General features: G+C 39.5%; 1 protein-coding gene across 1 annotated transcript in view; it reads right to left on the bottom strand.

Moving 5' to 3' along the window:
• The window catches only part of LOC101646855 (calcium-binding mitochondrial carrier protein SCaMC-1-like), a 61,796-nt gene that overhangs the window by 44,992 nt on the left and 1,481 nt on the right, over nt 1–15,323 (bottom strand). Inside the window, 2 exon segments of the mRNA XM_013003885.2 lie at nt 348–435; nt 5,714–5,840. Of these exon segments, the coding sequence (XP_012859339.1) occupies nt 348–435; nt 5,714–5,840 (215 nt within the window).

Here is a 15,323-nt window from a genome sequence, read left to right as displayed (position 1 = left end):
CTTATTTGCATGTTCCCCTCATTCGATTTCCATATACCTTATTTGCATGTTCCCCTCATTAGATTTCCATATACCTTATTTGCATGTTCCCCTCACCCCCAGTCATTTGGTGGCTGTTACAAAGACTATGAGTAGAAGAGCCATATGAAGTAATTCACTGCACTACACACTGGATATATGTGGGATTTTATTTTATTTCAGCTGATTAAACATGAACCTAAGCAATGATTTTGCAAGTTGCTTTCAAAAGGATACATTCAATATGAGCCATAATTAACCAAATACAACAATCAAATTTGTTCGCAAACTCATAAAATAAAAACTATCACCAAAAAAATACACCTGACCTTTGTAGAATCTTTTTTGCCTGGTCTTCAGAAGCATCTATACCCAGTGATTTCAGAACATCCAGTACTTCTGAAGTTTCTATAACCCCTTTAAAAAGTGAAAACAAAACAAAAATGATCAAATTAAAGTATTTGAAAAGATAACAAGAGGGATAAAAAGAACTTAGAATCATCTTTTAAAGGCCCATGATGCCATACTCAAAACTCAAAAACCAAAAAGCTCTAGAAACACTTCTTATAAATTTGGCATTAAAATTCAATTGAAGGAAAAACTTGTCTTAAATTGATGAGGTTAATTTTAGTAAGGTAATTGTCTAATTTCCTGTGAATATTCCTATGTTTTCACTGTAAAAATAGTTGTGTGCATAATTAAACAATGATGTCCCAGACTGCACATAGCATGTATGCACTGTATTACATCTTTAAAGTCCAAATTCTAAATTTGAGAGCATGAATGGCACCTAGAACTTCAAATAAGGGATTGTAACTCTGTTGAAGACGCTTGATTATTGTACCAACTTGCAATTTTTAAAATTGATTTTGGATATTTGATTTAAACCAAACCACACTCACTTTCATCAAGCCAATTACAGCTCATGACTATCCTGTAGGACAGGGTAGAACTGGGGTGGGGGCGAGCATTGTCAAGGCTGTACTTCTTTATGGGAGTAGAAAACCTCCTCTTTCTCCTGCAAAGCAGCTGGTGGCTTCAAACTGCTGACCTTGAGGGTCACAGGCCAGTGTATAACCACTACAGCCACCAGGGCTCCTGAAGATCTGATTTAGTAGTATGAAAATACCGGCCAATCAATATATGATATTTTAAAAACTAACATAATTAAAATACAGCATTTTAAAAACTAACATACTTAAAATACAGCATTAACCCTTTGCATAGACCCCCCATACGCCATGTCAAATATCTCAAATCTCTTACATTACTTTATTTGCACCTATTACACTTTCACTCACACATTCACGGAAAATTTTTTTTTAAAAACCCAAAGTCACTGCTATCTAGTTAAGTACTGCATATTTCTCAAGCTCTAACACACAGATCTAATCATAGATTTCTTAAATCCAAGAATTGTTCATTCCTCTCAAATAGTTGAGGATATCCAATCATTTGAAATATGAGAGCAATATTAATGCATACAAAAAGTTCAACTTTAATATATCCTAGGTGAAACATATGGTTTACCATTCTGGGAATGTCAAATTCAAGAGGAACAGTGTCACATTAATCATTAAAAAGGACATTTCAACATCTATCATAAACTACAGTGCTATTTGTGATAGCATAAAATCTATCTACATACAAAGAAATTCAGTCAATATAACAATTATTCAAATTTATGCACCAACCACTAAAATGAGTGATAAAGAAATTGAAGAATTTTACTAATGCTTTCAGTCTGAAGTTGATCAAGCATACACTCATGAGACATTGATAATTATTAGTGATTGAAATGCAAAAGTTGGAAACTAAGAGAAGGGAACAGTAGTTGGAAATATGGACCTAGAGATCAAATAATAGAATTTTGCAAGACCAACGACTTTATCGCAAATACCTTTGTTTGATGAATCAACAGGCAACTCTACACATGGACTTCTCCAGATAGAATACACAGAAATCAAATTTACTACATCTGTGAGAACAGATGCCAGGAGCCAACCATGGAGCAGATCATCAATGGCTTATATTTAAGTTCAGGTTGAAGCTGAAGAACATTAAAACAAATCCACAAGAGCCAAATTTACAACCTTAAGTACTCTGAAACTTGTTCTTAGTCTTAGAGTAGCCAAGCAAATGGCAAAAACAATGAGGTCAAAAAGCCTAAATGAATTTTCAAAGGGAAGCTTGAGAAGACAAAGTATTTTAATGAAATGAAATACAGTTTGAAAACCAAAATGGAAGAACATGCTCAACATACTTAAACTGCAAGTACTCAAGAAAAAAAGTCAAGCCTCAGGTTGCAATATTGAAAGATTATCTTAGCAAAATATTAAATGATGCAGGAAGTATCAAAAGATGATGAAAAGAATACACAGAATCACAGTACCAGAAAGAACTAGTCTACATTCAACCATTTCTAAGAGGTAGCAAATGATCAAGAACCAATAGTACTGAAGGAAAAAGTGGAAGATGCACTGAAGGCATTATCCAACAACAAGGCTCCAGAAATTGACAGAATACTCACTGAAATGTTTCAACAAGCTGATAAAGCACTCACTAGTCTATGCCAAGAAATTTGAAAGACAGCTACAGTTGCAACAGTACACTGTCAGAGAACAGCCAGAGTTCAGGCCATATTCAGAAGATTGACACAGTGATTGAACAATGGCTCAAACATAGCAGTGTTTGTGAAGATAGTACAAGACTGAGCAATGTTTTGCTCCGTTAGACAAAGGGTCCCTAGAACCATCTCAAAGCATCTAACAACAACTGTAACAACCTCCACTGTTACCTTCGTGAGCATTGTGTTAGTCCAGGTAAACTAGAGAAACAAATCCAGGGAGACACTCATATGTGTACAGGAAAGAACTTTATATACAAAAGCAATTGAATATTGAGAAAACATCCCAGCCCAGCGCAGATCAAGTCCATAAGCCCGATATTAGCCCTTATATCTGATACCAATCTACAGAGTCCTCTTCAGACTCACGAAGCACATGCAACGATGCCAAATGCAGGAAGATCACGGGTCAGTGGGTGGGAAGTCTTTGGATCCAGTGGCATTTTAAACATCTCAGTTCTGGCAGGGATCTCCACATGGCTCCTCCAGCTCAGGACACTAGACTCCAAATGAGGTCATCAAGCTGCCACCTGTTTGACAGGCTAAACTCCACCCCCTCAATCTCTTTTTTTTTTAAATCATTTTATTTGGGGCTAATACAGCTCTTATCACATTACATACATACATACATTGTGTGAAGCACATTTGTACATTTGTTGCCATCATCATTCTCAAAACATTTTCTTTCTACTTGAGCCTTTGATATCAGCTCATTTTCCCCTCCCTCACAAACCCTTGATAATTTATAAATTATTCTTCTTATTTCATGCCTTACACTGACTGATGTCTCCCTTCACCCACTTTTCTGTTGTCCATCCCCCAGGGAGGGGGTTATGTATAGATCATTGTGATCTATGTTCCCCCTTTCTCCTCACCTTCCCCTTCCCCTCCTGGTATCACTACTCTCATTATTGGTCCTGAGGGGTTTATTTGTCCTGGATTCCCTGTGTTTCCAGCTCTCATCTTTACCCCTGTACATGCTCTGGTCTAGCCAGATTTGTAAGGAAGAATTGGGATCATGATGGGGGGGGTGGGGGAGTGTGGAAGCATTAAAGAACCAGAGGAAAGTTGTATGTTTCATCAGTGCTATACTGCACCCTGACTGGCTCCTCTCTTCCTTGTGACCCTTCTGTACACCCCTTCATTCTTAATCCTCAAATTGACAAAGGATTATGTAACTGCCACAAGCATCATTTGTAATTCCATTGTGTCAGATAATCAATTAAATCAGAATACCATTAATAAAAATTTAATACACCTATTGTCTCTGATAAAACTGCTAATCACTGTTTATAGGTCTTGTTAACAGAGAATATGCTTTCTGAAACAAACAAGACTGTCGGCAAGGTTACCCTAATCTCAAAGTTATATAGTGATCAGCAATATAGTTCTTTTACTTTCTCCCTTGACTAATCAAAGTAGAACATCACTGCTCAGTCCCAAAAGCCCTGCAGAAATACCATTCCGAGTTTCTGCCCCATCCCCTCTGACTTTATTTGTTTTCAGGGCCTGAGCTGGAAAGTGAACAAAAACTCAGGAGCACCATGATTTAGGTTAAGGGAAAATGTACCACTTTTATACTCAGAGGTTGTTAAGCTTATGACATTCAGGTTATACTTTGTTTGACCTAAAACTCCATCAGCAGAATCCTTTAAGTAGCTCTTCTCGTGCACCTAGAATTTTTCAATTAACAAAACCTGAACTTCACACAACTTAAAAATTAGCATATACATTTATAAAACGTAGTGCAAGTCAGTTCTAATTAGCCACACAGGGATGCAGAGGTGGTATCTAAGTTTAGGTCAAGTCTCTACAACTTAAGTGCTTGTAACAGTAAAACAGAGTATTCTCTCCTCTGCTATTCTAAAAGACTGGAAATATCCTAACAAGGTGGAAATGACTAGATGATTCATAACTACAAATGAAATTGTTTCAGCCAGCAAAAGTTGCCTTTGTGAAGAATATTAAGTGAAATGAAAATAACTACAGTATAACCTTAACAGGACAAAGTAGGACACCGAACCATGCATACACTGTGGTTGGTATTCCATTTAAAGAGAAAGCAGGAAACTGACAGAAAAACCAAGACGGAAAGGAAATCCTAAAAGGAAATATAGAAATATACTAAAATTATTTACATTTATCTCTAGATTTCAGGTTCAAGAGTAAATTTTACTTTCTTTCAGGAACTTTTCTGTGCTGTCTAATTTTCCTGCCACTAAAATATTTTTAAATTTGGTGAGAAAATAATACATGCCACTTTTAAAATTCCCGCGACACTTTCAGTTCACACATTGCAGAAAAAAGACCAAATCACTAGGTCAAGAAGCTTTAACTCTGCAGGACAGAGATTTGGGCCAAAAATGATTCTGCTAAGAAGATAGCACCGAGGGCTTACCAAACAGAGTGCATTGGAGAGATGATCACAGAAGATGAAAATGATAAGCCTGACTCGAGCGGTCACAACCTGGCCAGTTGCCACCCCTCTGATGCATGTTCAGCCTGATATGGTTTTCAACATTTTCTGTGATTTATTTTTGTTTGTTCAGTCTGGGGTTTGTCTCGGATGTGTTATGGCATTGGGGGTCACTCTCTTGCAATTTTAAAATATATTTCTTCTGTTTTTCAGTATGTGAAAGCCAGGATTGATGAACCCGTAGGGAGAGCAAGTAGAATCAGGGCTTCTGTGGGGAACAGTGAACAATGGTGAGGGTGGTGGTGAGGGAGTGGTAAAAAGGAGCTGATGCCAAGGAGCCCAGGCAGGAAAAGAATTCTTTGAAACTGACTGTGGCAGCAATTGTACAATACTGCTCGATGTGATTGAACTATGGAATTAAATGATACTTGTATTAATTCCCAAGAAAATGGTTTTGAAGATAAAAGAATATAGTACCTGCATAGAAATTACAATACTAATAAATACAGTATTTGTGTTATTGTTACAATTTCTTTAATTACTGCTAGACAAGTATTAGAAATAGATGAAACTTTTGACAGTAGGAATAACTTACAGGCTATTCTTGCTTATTGTGGATAAAAATAATAATAATAATAATAATAATAACATACCATCATTATTTTTGTCCAGACTTTTAAATGCCAGCTTCATGTTTTTCTCATGTTCTTGAAGGTAATGCACAAATTCTTCAAAGTCCAATTGTGAATCTTTGTTGACATCTGCAGCTTTGAAAAATGCCTACAAGAAAAAGGACCCATTTAAGAAGACATACAGCAAGTAACGGTGCTGCTACATTTACTAACATCTGCATGTTTCGCTCATACAAAGTATTATTTCCTTAGCATCCATTGCCCCAGTTTTAAGTCACAGGTACATAGCTAAGTAACTACATTTTGGAATCTGGACAATACTAGAATTAATGCCATCACTCTTCTGTCCATTTCTCATACTGTAGTGGCTTACACATTGCTGTAATGCTAGACGTTATGCCACTAATATTTCAAATACTAGCCAGATCACCCATGGTGAACAGTTTCTAGCAGAGCTTCCAGACTCAGAACAGACTACAAGAAAAATTAGGATTTCCACTCCTGAGGGATTAGCCACTGAAACCTTTCGGAATAGTAGCTGAACATCATCAGATATTGTGCCTGAAGAGGAGCTCTCAAAATACAACTGCGGAAGAGCTGTTTCTTCAAAATAGAGTTGACCTTAAAGATGTGGATGAAGCCTAGCTTTGAGACCTTCATTTGCTGATGGTTCATGACATAAAGCGAGGAAAATGAGCTGCAAACATCCATTAATACTCAGAATGTGGAATGTACAAAATACGAATCTAGGCAATTGGAAGTCATCAAAAATGAACTGAAACACATGAAGATCAACATCATAGGCACTGTTGCTCTTGTTGGGTACTGTGGAGTCAGTTCCGACTCATGGCAACCCTATGTACAACAGAATGAAGCACTGCCAAATCTTGTGCCGTCCTCACAATTGTTAATATATTTGCACCTTAGGTATTCATGAGCTGAAATGGACTGGAATTGGACATTTTGAAGCAGACAATCATATGGTCTACTATGCCAGATTGACAAATTCAAGAAGAATGTTGTCACATTCAGCATCAAAATGAACATTTCAGGATCTATCTTAAAGTACAATACTATATATGACAGGATAATATCTATACCCCTACCAGGAAGCCCAGTGAATGCAACTATTAGTGAAATTTACTCATCTACTCCTAAAACTAGTGATAAAGAAGGAAGAATTCTACCAACTTCTTCAGTCTGAAATTGGTCAAGCATGCAATCCGAGGCATTGATAATTATTGGCAATTGCAATGAGAAAGTTGGAAACACTGGAAGGAATGGTAGCTGAGAAATATAGCCTTGGTGATAGAAGCGAAGGAGAGATATGATGAGATGGAGTGTCATAACAGCCTTAATGATGGACTCACTTTGTCAAGCTGGTGTGGGACTGGGCAACACTGCATTCTATTGTGCACAAGCTGGTTATGAGCTGAATTGACTCAATGGCAGCTAATAAGAGCACCAAAGGGTCTAACATGTAGCAAATGCTCAAAAGATGGCTGTTACGAAAGTCAACAGCATGCTCTAGGCATCCCGCAGTGTGAAGGAAAATCCTTAGATATGGGAAGTAAACAAAAGAAAAACTAGCATCACTTGGGGCACACATGCCAATGGTATTTCGCCAGGAAAATATATAAGCCAAGTCTCTGGCAGGTGCCCAAGAAGAGTTACAACTCTCCAGCCCAATATTACAATGAGGACGGAAGCTGGCTTTGAGGACAGAGGGATGGTGGTGCGTGCATTAGACCCCAGGTGTAAGAATGACCATTCCAGAATAATGAAGTGCTTGTCTTTGGTAATATTGGGCTTGAATTTCCTTCAGCACCATTGGTATTTGCTCATATGCTACCTCCTGTAATAGTGGAATGTGGACTCTTTTTTGTAGAGTGACTCTGTGTATACTTTCCATCTTTGTTTGATGCTCCCAATGGTGCTGAAGGAAATTCAAACTGTACTGAAGGCATTGGCCAAAACCAAGTCTCCAGGAATTGATGGAATAGTAATTGAAATCTGTTATCAAGCTGATGAAGCACTGAAAGCACTCACTCAGCTATGCCAGGAAATTTGGAAGACCGCTACTTGGCCAACAGACTGGAAGAGATTCATATTTTTACCCATTCCAAAGAACGGTGGACCCAACAGAATGCTCAAACTGCTCACCTGTATCACTGATATCGCATGCCAGTGAAATTTTGCTTGAGATCACCCAACAACAGTGTAGCAGTACATTAACAGGGAGTAGTCAGAGGTCCAGGGAGGATTCAAAAGAGGACATGGAACAAGGGATATTGTTGCAGATGTCAGATGAATTTTGGCTCAGAGCAAAGAATACCAAAAAGGTGTTTACTTGTGTTTCATTGACTAAGGCAAGGCATAGGGTTGTGTGGATCATAATAAACTGTAGATAACCTTGAGAATAGGAATTCCAGAACACTCCATTGTGCTTAGTTGGAACGTGCACATTGGCCAAGAGGCAGCCATGAGAACAGAACAAGGAAATACTATACAGCTTAAAATCAGAAAAGGTGTGCATCAGGATTGTATCCTCTCACCATACGTATTCAATCTGTTTGCTAAACACATCATCAAAGAAACTGGATCTCATGAAGAAAATGTGGCATCAGGATTGGAGGAAGGCATACTAATGACTTTCAATTGAAAATGACACAATCTTGATTGTTGAAAGTGAGGACTTGAAGCATTTGCTGATGAAGAACAAAGATTGCAGCCTGAAATATGGATTATGACTCAGTGTAAAGAAGCCAAAAATCTTCACAACTGGACCAATAGGTAGCATCATGATAAATGGAGAATAAGTTGAAGTTGTAAAGGATTTTGTATTGCTTGGATTCACAATTAATACTCATGAAAGCATAAGTCAAGATGTGTGTAAGATAAAAAGATGTGTTGCATTAGGTAAACTTGTTGCATAAGACCTCTTTTGAGTATTAAAGAGCAAGGATGTTACTTTAGGAACTAAGGGGCACCTGACCCAAGCCATGGTATTTTCCATTGCCTCGTATACATGTGGAAGTTGGACATTGAATAGAAATCAAAGAATGAATGGATTTAAATTGCAGTGCTGGAGGAGAAAACTGAAAGTGCCACGGACGGCTACAAGGACAAACTGACCTGTTTTGGAAGAAGAGAGGTTCTCAGAGGCAAGGATGGCGATGCTTCATCTTACATACTTCAGACATGTGATAAGGATAGGGTTGTTCCTGGAGGAGGACATCATACTGGGCAATGTAGGGACAGAGAAGGAGAGGAAAGCCCTCAATGAGATGGATTGATATCATGGCTGCAACAGTGGGCTCAGACATGGAAACAATTGTGAGGATGGTACAGGACCAGCTAGTATTTTCTGTTGTGTTTAAAGTCATTTGGGTCAGAACCAATTCAATGGTACATAACAACAACAACAACAACAACAAAGGAAGATAACCCATCAGAAGGCTTGAATTATGTAACAATTATCACTGACATCATATGCAAGTAAAATTTTGCTGATGATCATCCAACAATGATTGTGACAGTATATTGACAGGAGCTTCCAACGGTTCAGGTCAGATTCAGAAGAAGATGTGGAACAAGGGATATCATATCTGATGTCAGATTGATCTTAGCTGAAAACAAAGAGTACTAGGAAGATCTCTTCATTGGCTATGTCAAGGCATTTCACTGGAATAACCTTGAGAAGAATGGGAATTCCTAAGCCCTTCATTGTGCTCATGTGGAACCTGTACGTGGAAGAAGAGGCAGCTTTGGAAACAGAATACGGCAATATTGCATGGGTTGAAACCAGGAAAGGTGTGCATCAGTGTCACCATACTTATTCAATCTGTATGCTAAGCAAATCATCAGAGAAGCTGGATTTTATAAAGAAGTATATGGCATCAGGATTGGAGAAAGGCTTATTAACAATCTGGGATATTCAAATGACATAACCTTGCTTCTGAAAGTGAGGAGGACTTGAAGCATTTGCTGATGAAGATCAAGGATTGCAGCGTTTAGTATGAATTACAACTCAATGGGAAGAAAACCAGGATCCTCACAACCAGACCAATAGGTAACCCCCGGTATAAATGGAGAAAAGGGTGAAACTGTCAAGGATTGCATCTTGCCTGGATGCTCAATGAATGCTCATGGAAGCAGCAGTCAAGAGATCAAAAGGTGCATTTTTTTTTAAGTGTTGAAAAGCAAGAATGTTAACTTGAGAACTAAGGTTCATCTGACCAAAACCATCATATTCCCAATCATTTCATATGCTTGTAGAAGTTGGACACTGAATAAAGAAGACCAGACCAAAGAGGAATCTGTGCATTTGAACTGTGGTGCTGACAAAGAATTGTGAGGGTACCATGGACTGACAAAATAGCAAATATCTATTGGAAGCAGGACAACCAGATACTCCTGGGAAGCAAGGATTGGGATATCTCACCTCATGTACTTTAGACTTGTTACCAGGTGAGACCAGTCCCCAGAGAAGGCCATCATGCTTGATAAAGTAGAAGGGCAGCAAAAGAGAAGAACGGCCTCGAAATATGAGTTGACACAGTGTCTACAACGGGCCAAACGTAAGAGCTCTTGTAAGGACGGTGGCGAACTGGGCAGTGTTTCATTCTGTTGTGTGTAAGGTCGCTATGAGTCAGAATGGACTGGACAGCACCTAACATTGTCTATGGGGGGAAGGTTTACAGAGCAAATCCGTTTTCCATTCAACAATTTACACACAATTTGCTTCCTTGATTGTAATCCCCACCTTGTAACATTACTTTCCCAATTGTCTCCATGTTTCCTGTTGCCATTCTTCTTCTTTCCTAAACTTTTAAAATATTATCCTGGCATAAACACTGCCTTTTCCATCTCAAATGATTGATTATTCTAATATGTGTTCTTCCCCAGTGTTATTGTTTCCTTTACAGAGCTAACTACTGTTTTCCTGAAATTTGAGTCATAGAGGTGGGTTCAGGTACAAGTCTGAAGGGGACAAAGGGTCAGAGTTCCATCAGCCTCTATCTGACCTATAATCCAGTTCTTTTTCACAATTTTGAGTTTTGTTGCACATTTTTTTTGCTACTCTATCCACAACCTTATAATGTTGATCCCTTTCACAGCAGTTGTACCCAGACACTATCTAGTTCCGGTCGCAGGGTCAAAGAAGACTGATGTTTGTGGTCCATTAGTCCATTGGATGGATTGTTTCTGTGAGTCTTAGATTTTAATCACTCTTCCTTAGTCCAGACAGGGAGAGACCACTAGTTGCACTTTAGATGAATACTCACAAACTTTTAATATTCCAGTTGTTATATACTAAAGCATAATATAGAACATTGTCTATGAGAACTATGTTATGCTATTGACCTTGATGTACCCTGAGCTGTGGTTTTGAGTCACCAGGCCCACACAGCGATTCATTCCTTCAACATGTTTGGCTACGTCTAAGATGTTTTCATAACTTTGCACCCTGTATGCTCTACCACATTCTTGGCTCTGTTTGTAGCATGGTTCCACATACACGTAGAAATATCCTTTGTCAAAACTAAATATGTTCACGAGTATAATCCCACTCTCCCTCCCACCCTCTTTCAGCTCCCGTGTCTATCTATGCCTCCTCTCATGTTGTTGTTGCTGGGTGCTGTCAATTTGATACTGACTCATTGCCACCCTACGTGCAACAGAACAAAACACTGCCTGATCCTGTGCCTGCACTCATAGATCACTATTGTTGTAAGACTTGTGTATATAATAGTAGTTACATCTGTTGCCTTCAAATTTCCCAGTTGTCTCAGTGTCTGTCTTGCCTCCATCATTTGTTTGCTGATCTCCTTTTTATTGCCTATCGCCTTCTCCTTCACCCAAGTTAATATATATCTCTCCTCTAGTCTGTGATTGTATCTCCCTTCCCCTGGTAGTCAAGAACTGTTTCTTTTTGTGTAAAAATATTTTAATGACTTTTTATGTTAGTAATCTCATATAATAGTTGTCCATTTGTGACTGGCTTTATTTCACTCAACATAATATCCTCCGAGTTACTCCATACTGAGCATTTCATAATTTGTCCTTCTTTAGCATTGTGTAGTATTCCACCGTTGGTTTACCCTCTCTTCCATTGATGAGCGTGCAGGTGTTATGAATAGTGCTGGGATAAAATGCGTATGCATCTGTCTACGCATATTGTGGTTCTTATTTCTCCAGGATGTATACCAAGTAGTGGGACTTTTAGTTCATACAGTATTTTTGTCTCCAGCTTGAAGGAAGCACCAAACCATTTTCTTTTTCCACAGTAGCTGTGCTATCTTACAGTCCCACCACAGTGTGAGGGTTCCGGTCTCTCCCTGCCCTTGCCATAGTTTTTAAATTTCTGGGTTTGTTTTTATATTTTAACTTTGCTATTATTGCTGGGGTAAGATGGTAACTCTTTATGGGAGTCAGCAAATGGAAATTAAAGGCATCCATAGCTCAATTTGTAGCCAAATGATAACTAGGGGAACAAAGAGGCCTGGTGTCTCTGTAGGTTTAGGCACTGGACTGCTAACTGCGAAGTCTGTGGTTCAAACCAACCAGCCACTGAGGGAGAAAAATGAGATTTCTCTGAGGGAGAATGATTTACAGTCTTAGAAACTATAGGAACTGTAAGATTTGGAATCTATTCAATGACAGTGGGTTGGGTTTGGCTTTGGGTATAAGGGGAACTGTTAACTAAGAAAGTACATACACCTTAGAATAATCAACCATTTAAGGTCAAAAGAACAGCGTTTACTCAGGGATAAAATTCAGAAGTGTTATGAAAAATGGAAATGAGATGGGTAATGTTACACTGTAGGGATTGCAATCAATGACATGAAACTAAATGTGTATGAATTGTTGGGGAACTGATTTGCTCTGTAAACCTTCACCCAATTCACACGTTAAAAGAAAAAAGCTGGATATAGATGTGTTTGTCAATATGGGAGCACTCTCTAATGATACTAAATGAAATTAAATACCCTGGGAAAATTGACTGTGCTATTACACTGTTAGATTGGCTCTTGGAAAGCAGGAAAAAGCAATCATGGCCCACACTAAAAGTAGTGTGGTGGAGTGAAATTTCTTAATAAGGCTCTTCTACCCAAGTCTCCGTAATTCCCACCAAAGGATTGGGTGAGACTATGCAAATGAGGCATGTGTAACGCTAATGGGGGATTGGCCAATTTTCGCTACCACCCACCACCATCCCAGCCCACCGCACCTCCCTGACTACAAGCATGAGCCACCTTTGAAACAGCAGTAGAGAAGGGAGATACCCAGGGGCCTTGGAAGAATGCATTTGAGACCACCAAGACCGATGTCTCACAGACGGTGGCACAGAGACCCAGAGGAGCAGCACCAAGACTATGAGGGGCTGTCTCCTCATCTGGCCCAAGACCCTGGAACTGGGGAACTGTGAGATCAAGTGACAAGTGGGTTACCTTCCCGGCCCATGGAGGCAAAGGCCAAAGGACTGAGACTGAAGAGACTGAGCACCTGAGAAAGACTTGACGACCACCTGGCTGAGGCTGAGAACTGGAGAGACACGTGGCTGCTGGCCGAGGAGACCACTAGCTGTATCCTTACTGTTTGCTGATCATGACTGTGGTAACCTATTGACTTTCCTGATAAGCCCCCTAAATTTTGAGCATTGTCTGTGAGTTCTGTGTGGCCACTGTAATGAATTCTCAAACCCAGCACAGATGTAGCGTGGCATCAGAGAAACAGTTGGTTTCAGAATTAGTATAGAAGAATGAGGTGCAGAGGCATGTCTGAGCTGGCCTCGTGGCAATGGGGAGGCCAGAGAAGAGCAAATATAGCCCTCATGTTGTTTATTGCAAGTAAAAATCTCAGAAGTGACTTGGTAATAGAGAAAGAAGGGATCAAAAACATAGGTAAAAGGGTACACTAGAGTAGACGTTCTACCTAAAGACCGACAGCCCAGCAGACTGGTAACGAGCTAGAGGATCTGATGGCCACTCGAGCTACTGTGGTAACCTATTGACTGTCTAGTCCTTCACCAAGGAGTTCACTAATCATCGAGGCGCACCTGTCCGTGGGAGCTGTCCTCTCAACTAGAGATGATGGTAGAAGAGCCTGGAGACGTTATTATAGCAGTGGGATCCCTGATACCAATGTGGGTGATAAGATCTAAAATTACACCTGCCAAAGGACAGCACTTAACTTCAGAAGCAAGGTGACTATAATGAGGCAGGGAGCGTGACCCACCAAGAGCTAAGAATATTATTAATCGAAAGCAGCATTCCCAGGAGCAAGACAAATGTAGATCCAATAGAGTTATTGCTATATCTCTAAAACCAAAATAAATCAAGACTGGATGGCCAGAAACCTGATGATCCTCTATCGGGTAATGATTCTCTGCCCAATTTCCTGACCTGAGTCAGTCCTCAGACCTGGAATCTACCGGCTGAATAAGAAGCCAGGTTTTCCGGAGGAAAACAAAATAGCAAATATCCAGGAATCTGGCCCAATTCTACCCCAAAGGGATCATGGCCATTAATTTGAATAGCCAAGTATTTGGGCAAGGAAAATATTTAAATATTTTTAAAACTATAGCACACAGACTCTGAGTTGACTTGGACCCCCGTATCACATCATAGTTTTCCTGTTAAGTTTCTTCCCTCTGCCCAGAACACCCCCTTCTCTACCTTGCTAACTCTCATGCACTCTTCAGTCTCTGCTTCTATGAATATATTCTCTCCTACCCAGAAGCTAGCCCGTTGTGGTCAAGTCAGTTCTAACGCATAGCAACCCTACTCAACAGTTTCCAAAGCTGAAGCAGACCACCGCATCTTTCACCTATGAAGCAGGATGGTGGGTTCAAACAGACACCCTTCCAATTAGCGGCTGAGCACTTAACCATTGCATCCCTTGGGCTCCCTTCCAGGCAAAATGCTCTGTTCTAAAATCCCAAACTTGATTAAGTGCGTGTCCTTTGTACTCCCACAATAGAGGCCAATGGAATAGAATTGAAAGTTCAAAAATAAACCCATGCAATTTATTTTCAACAAAGGTGATAAGTCCATAGAGTGTGTAAAGAATAATCCCTTAGTCAATGGTGCTAGGCCAACTGGATCTTCACATGCAAAGACATTAACTTGGACTCAGAACTCACACCATATCTCTATAGGATCCCAAATATCAGAGGAAGTAATAAAGGAGTCCAAATATCTCCTCTCACCTTTGAAACAAGCGCTAGTCTTGCCAAAGTCTGGCTGTAACTTGTTCCTTTGTCTATTCTAGGACTAAATAAATAGCTGTCCAAATAGCTGGTTTGTACAACAAAACAAAAACCAGTAGGTAGTATCTGAAAATGATTTAGCATAGATGGGAGTGAAATAGAATAATTTTCTTTCTCATCATATTCTACTTAGTTTAAAAACAATAGTCAGACCAGCCTGTTGTTGTCATTGTTGCTAGTTGTCCAATGGACTGTATCTCATGGCAACCCCCTGTGAGACATCTCTAAGTCAGGGGAGGTACAGAAGGAAAAAAACTACAACAGAAGTGTGGATACCCAAGCATCAAAGCAGTGATGGAATTCAACTGTTTTGCACTGGTTTGGGAAATCCAATACCTAATTTTTTTATTATTGTTA

Source organism: Echinops telfairi, unplaced genomic scaffold, assembly GCF_000313985.2.
Source record: "Echinops telfairi isolate 266 unplaced genomic scaffold, ASM31398v2 ScPeMD7_443;HRSCAF=831, whole genome shotgun sequence".
Classification (NCBI taxonomy): Eukaryota; Metazoa; Chordata; class Mammalia; order Afrosoricida; family Tenrecidae; genus Echinops; species Echinops telfairi.
Note: the sequence above shows the minus strand (reverse complement) of the source record. Positions and strands in the feature narration are given on the sequence as shown.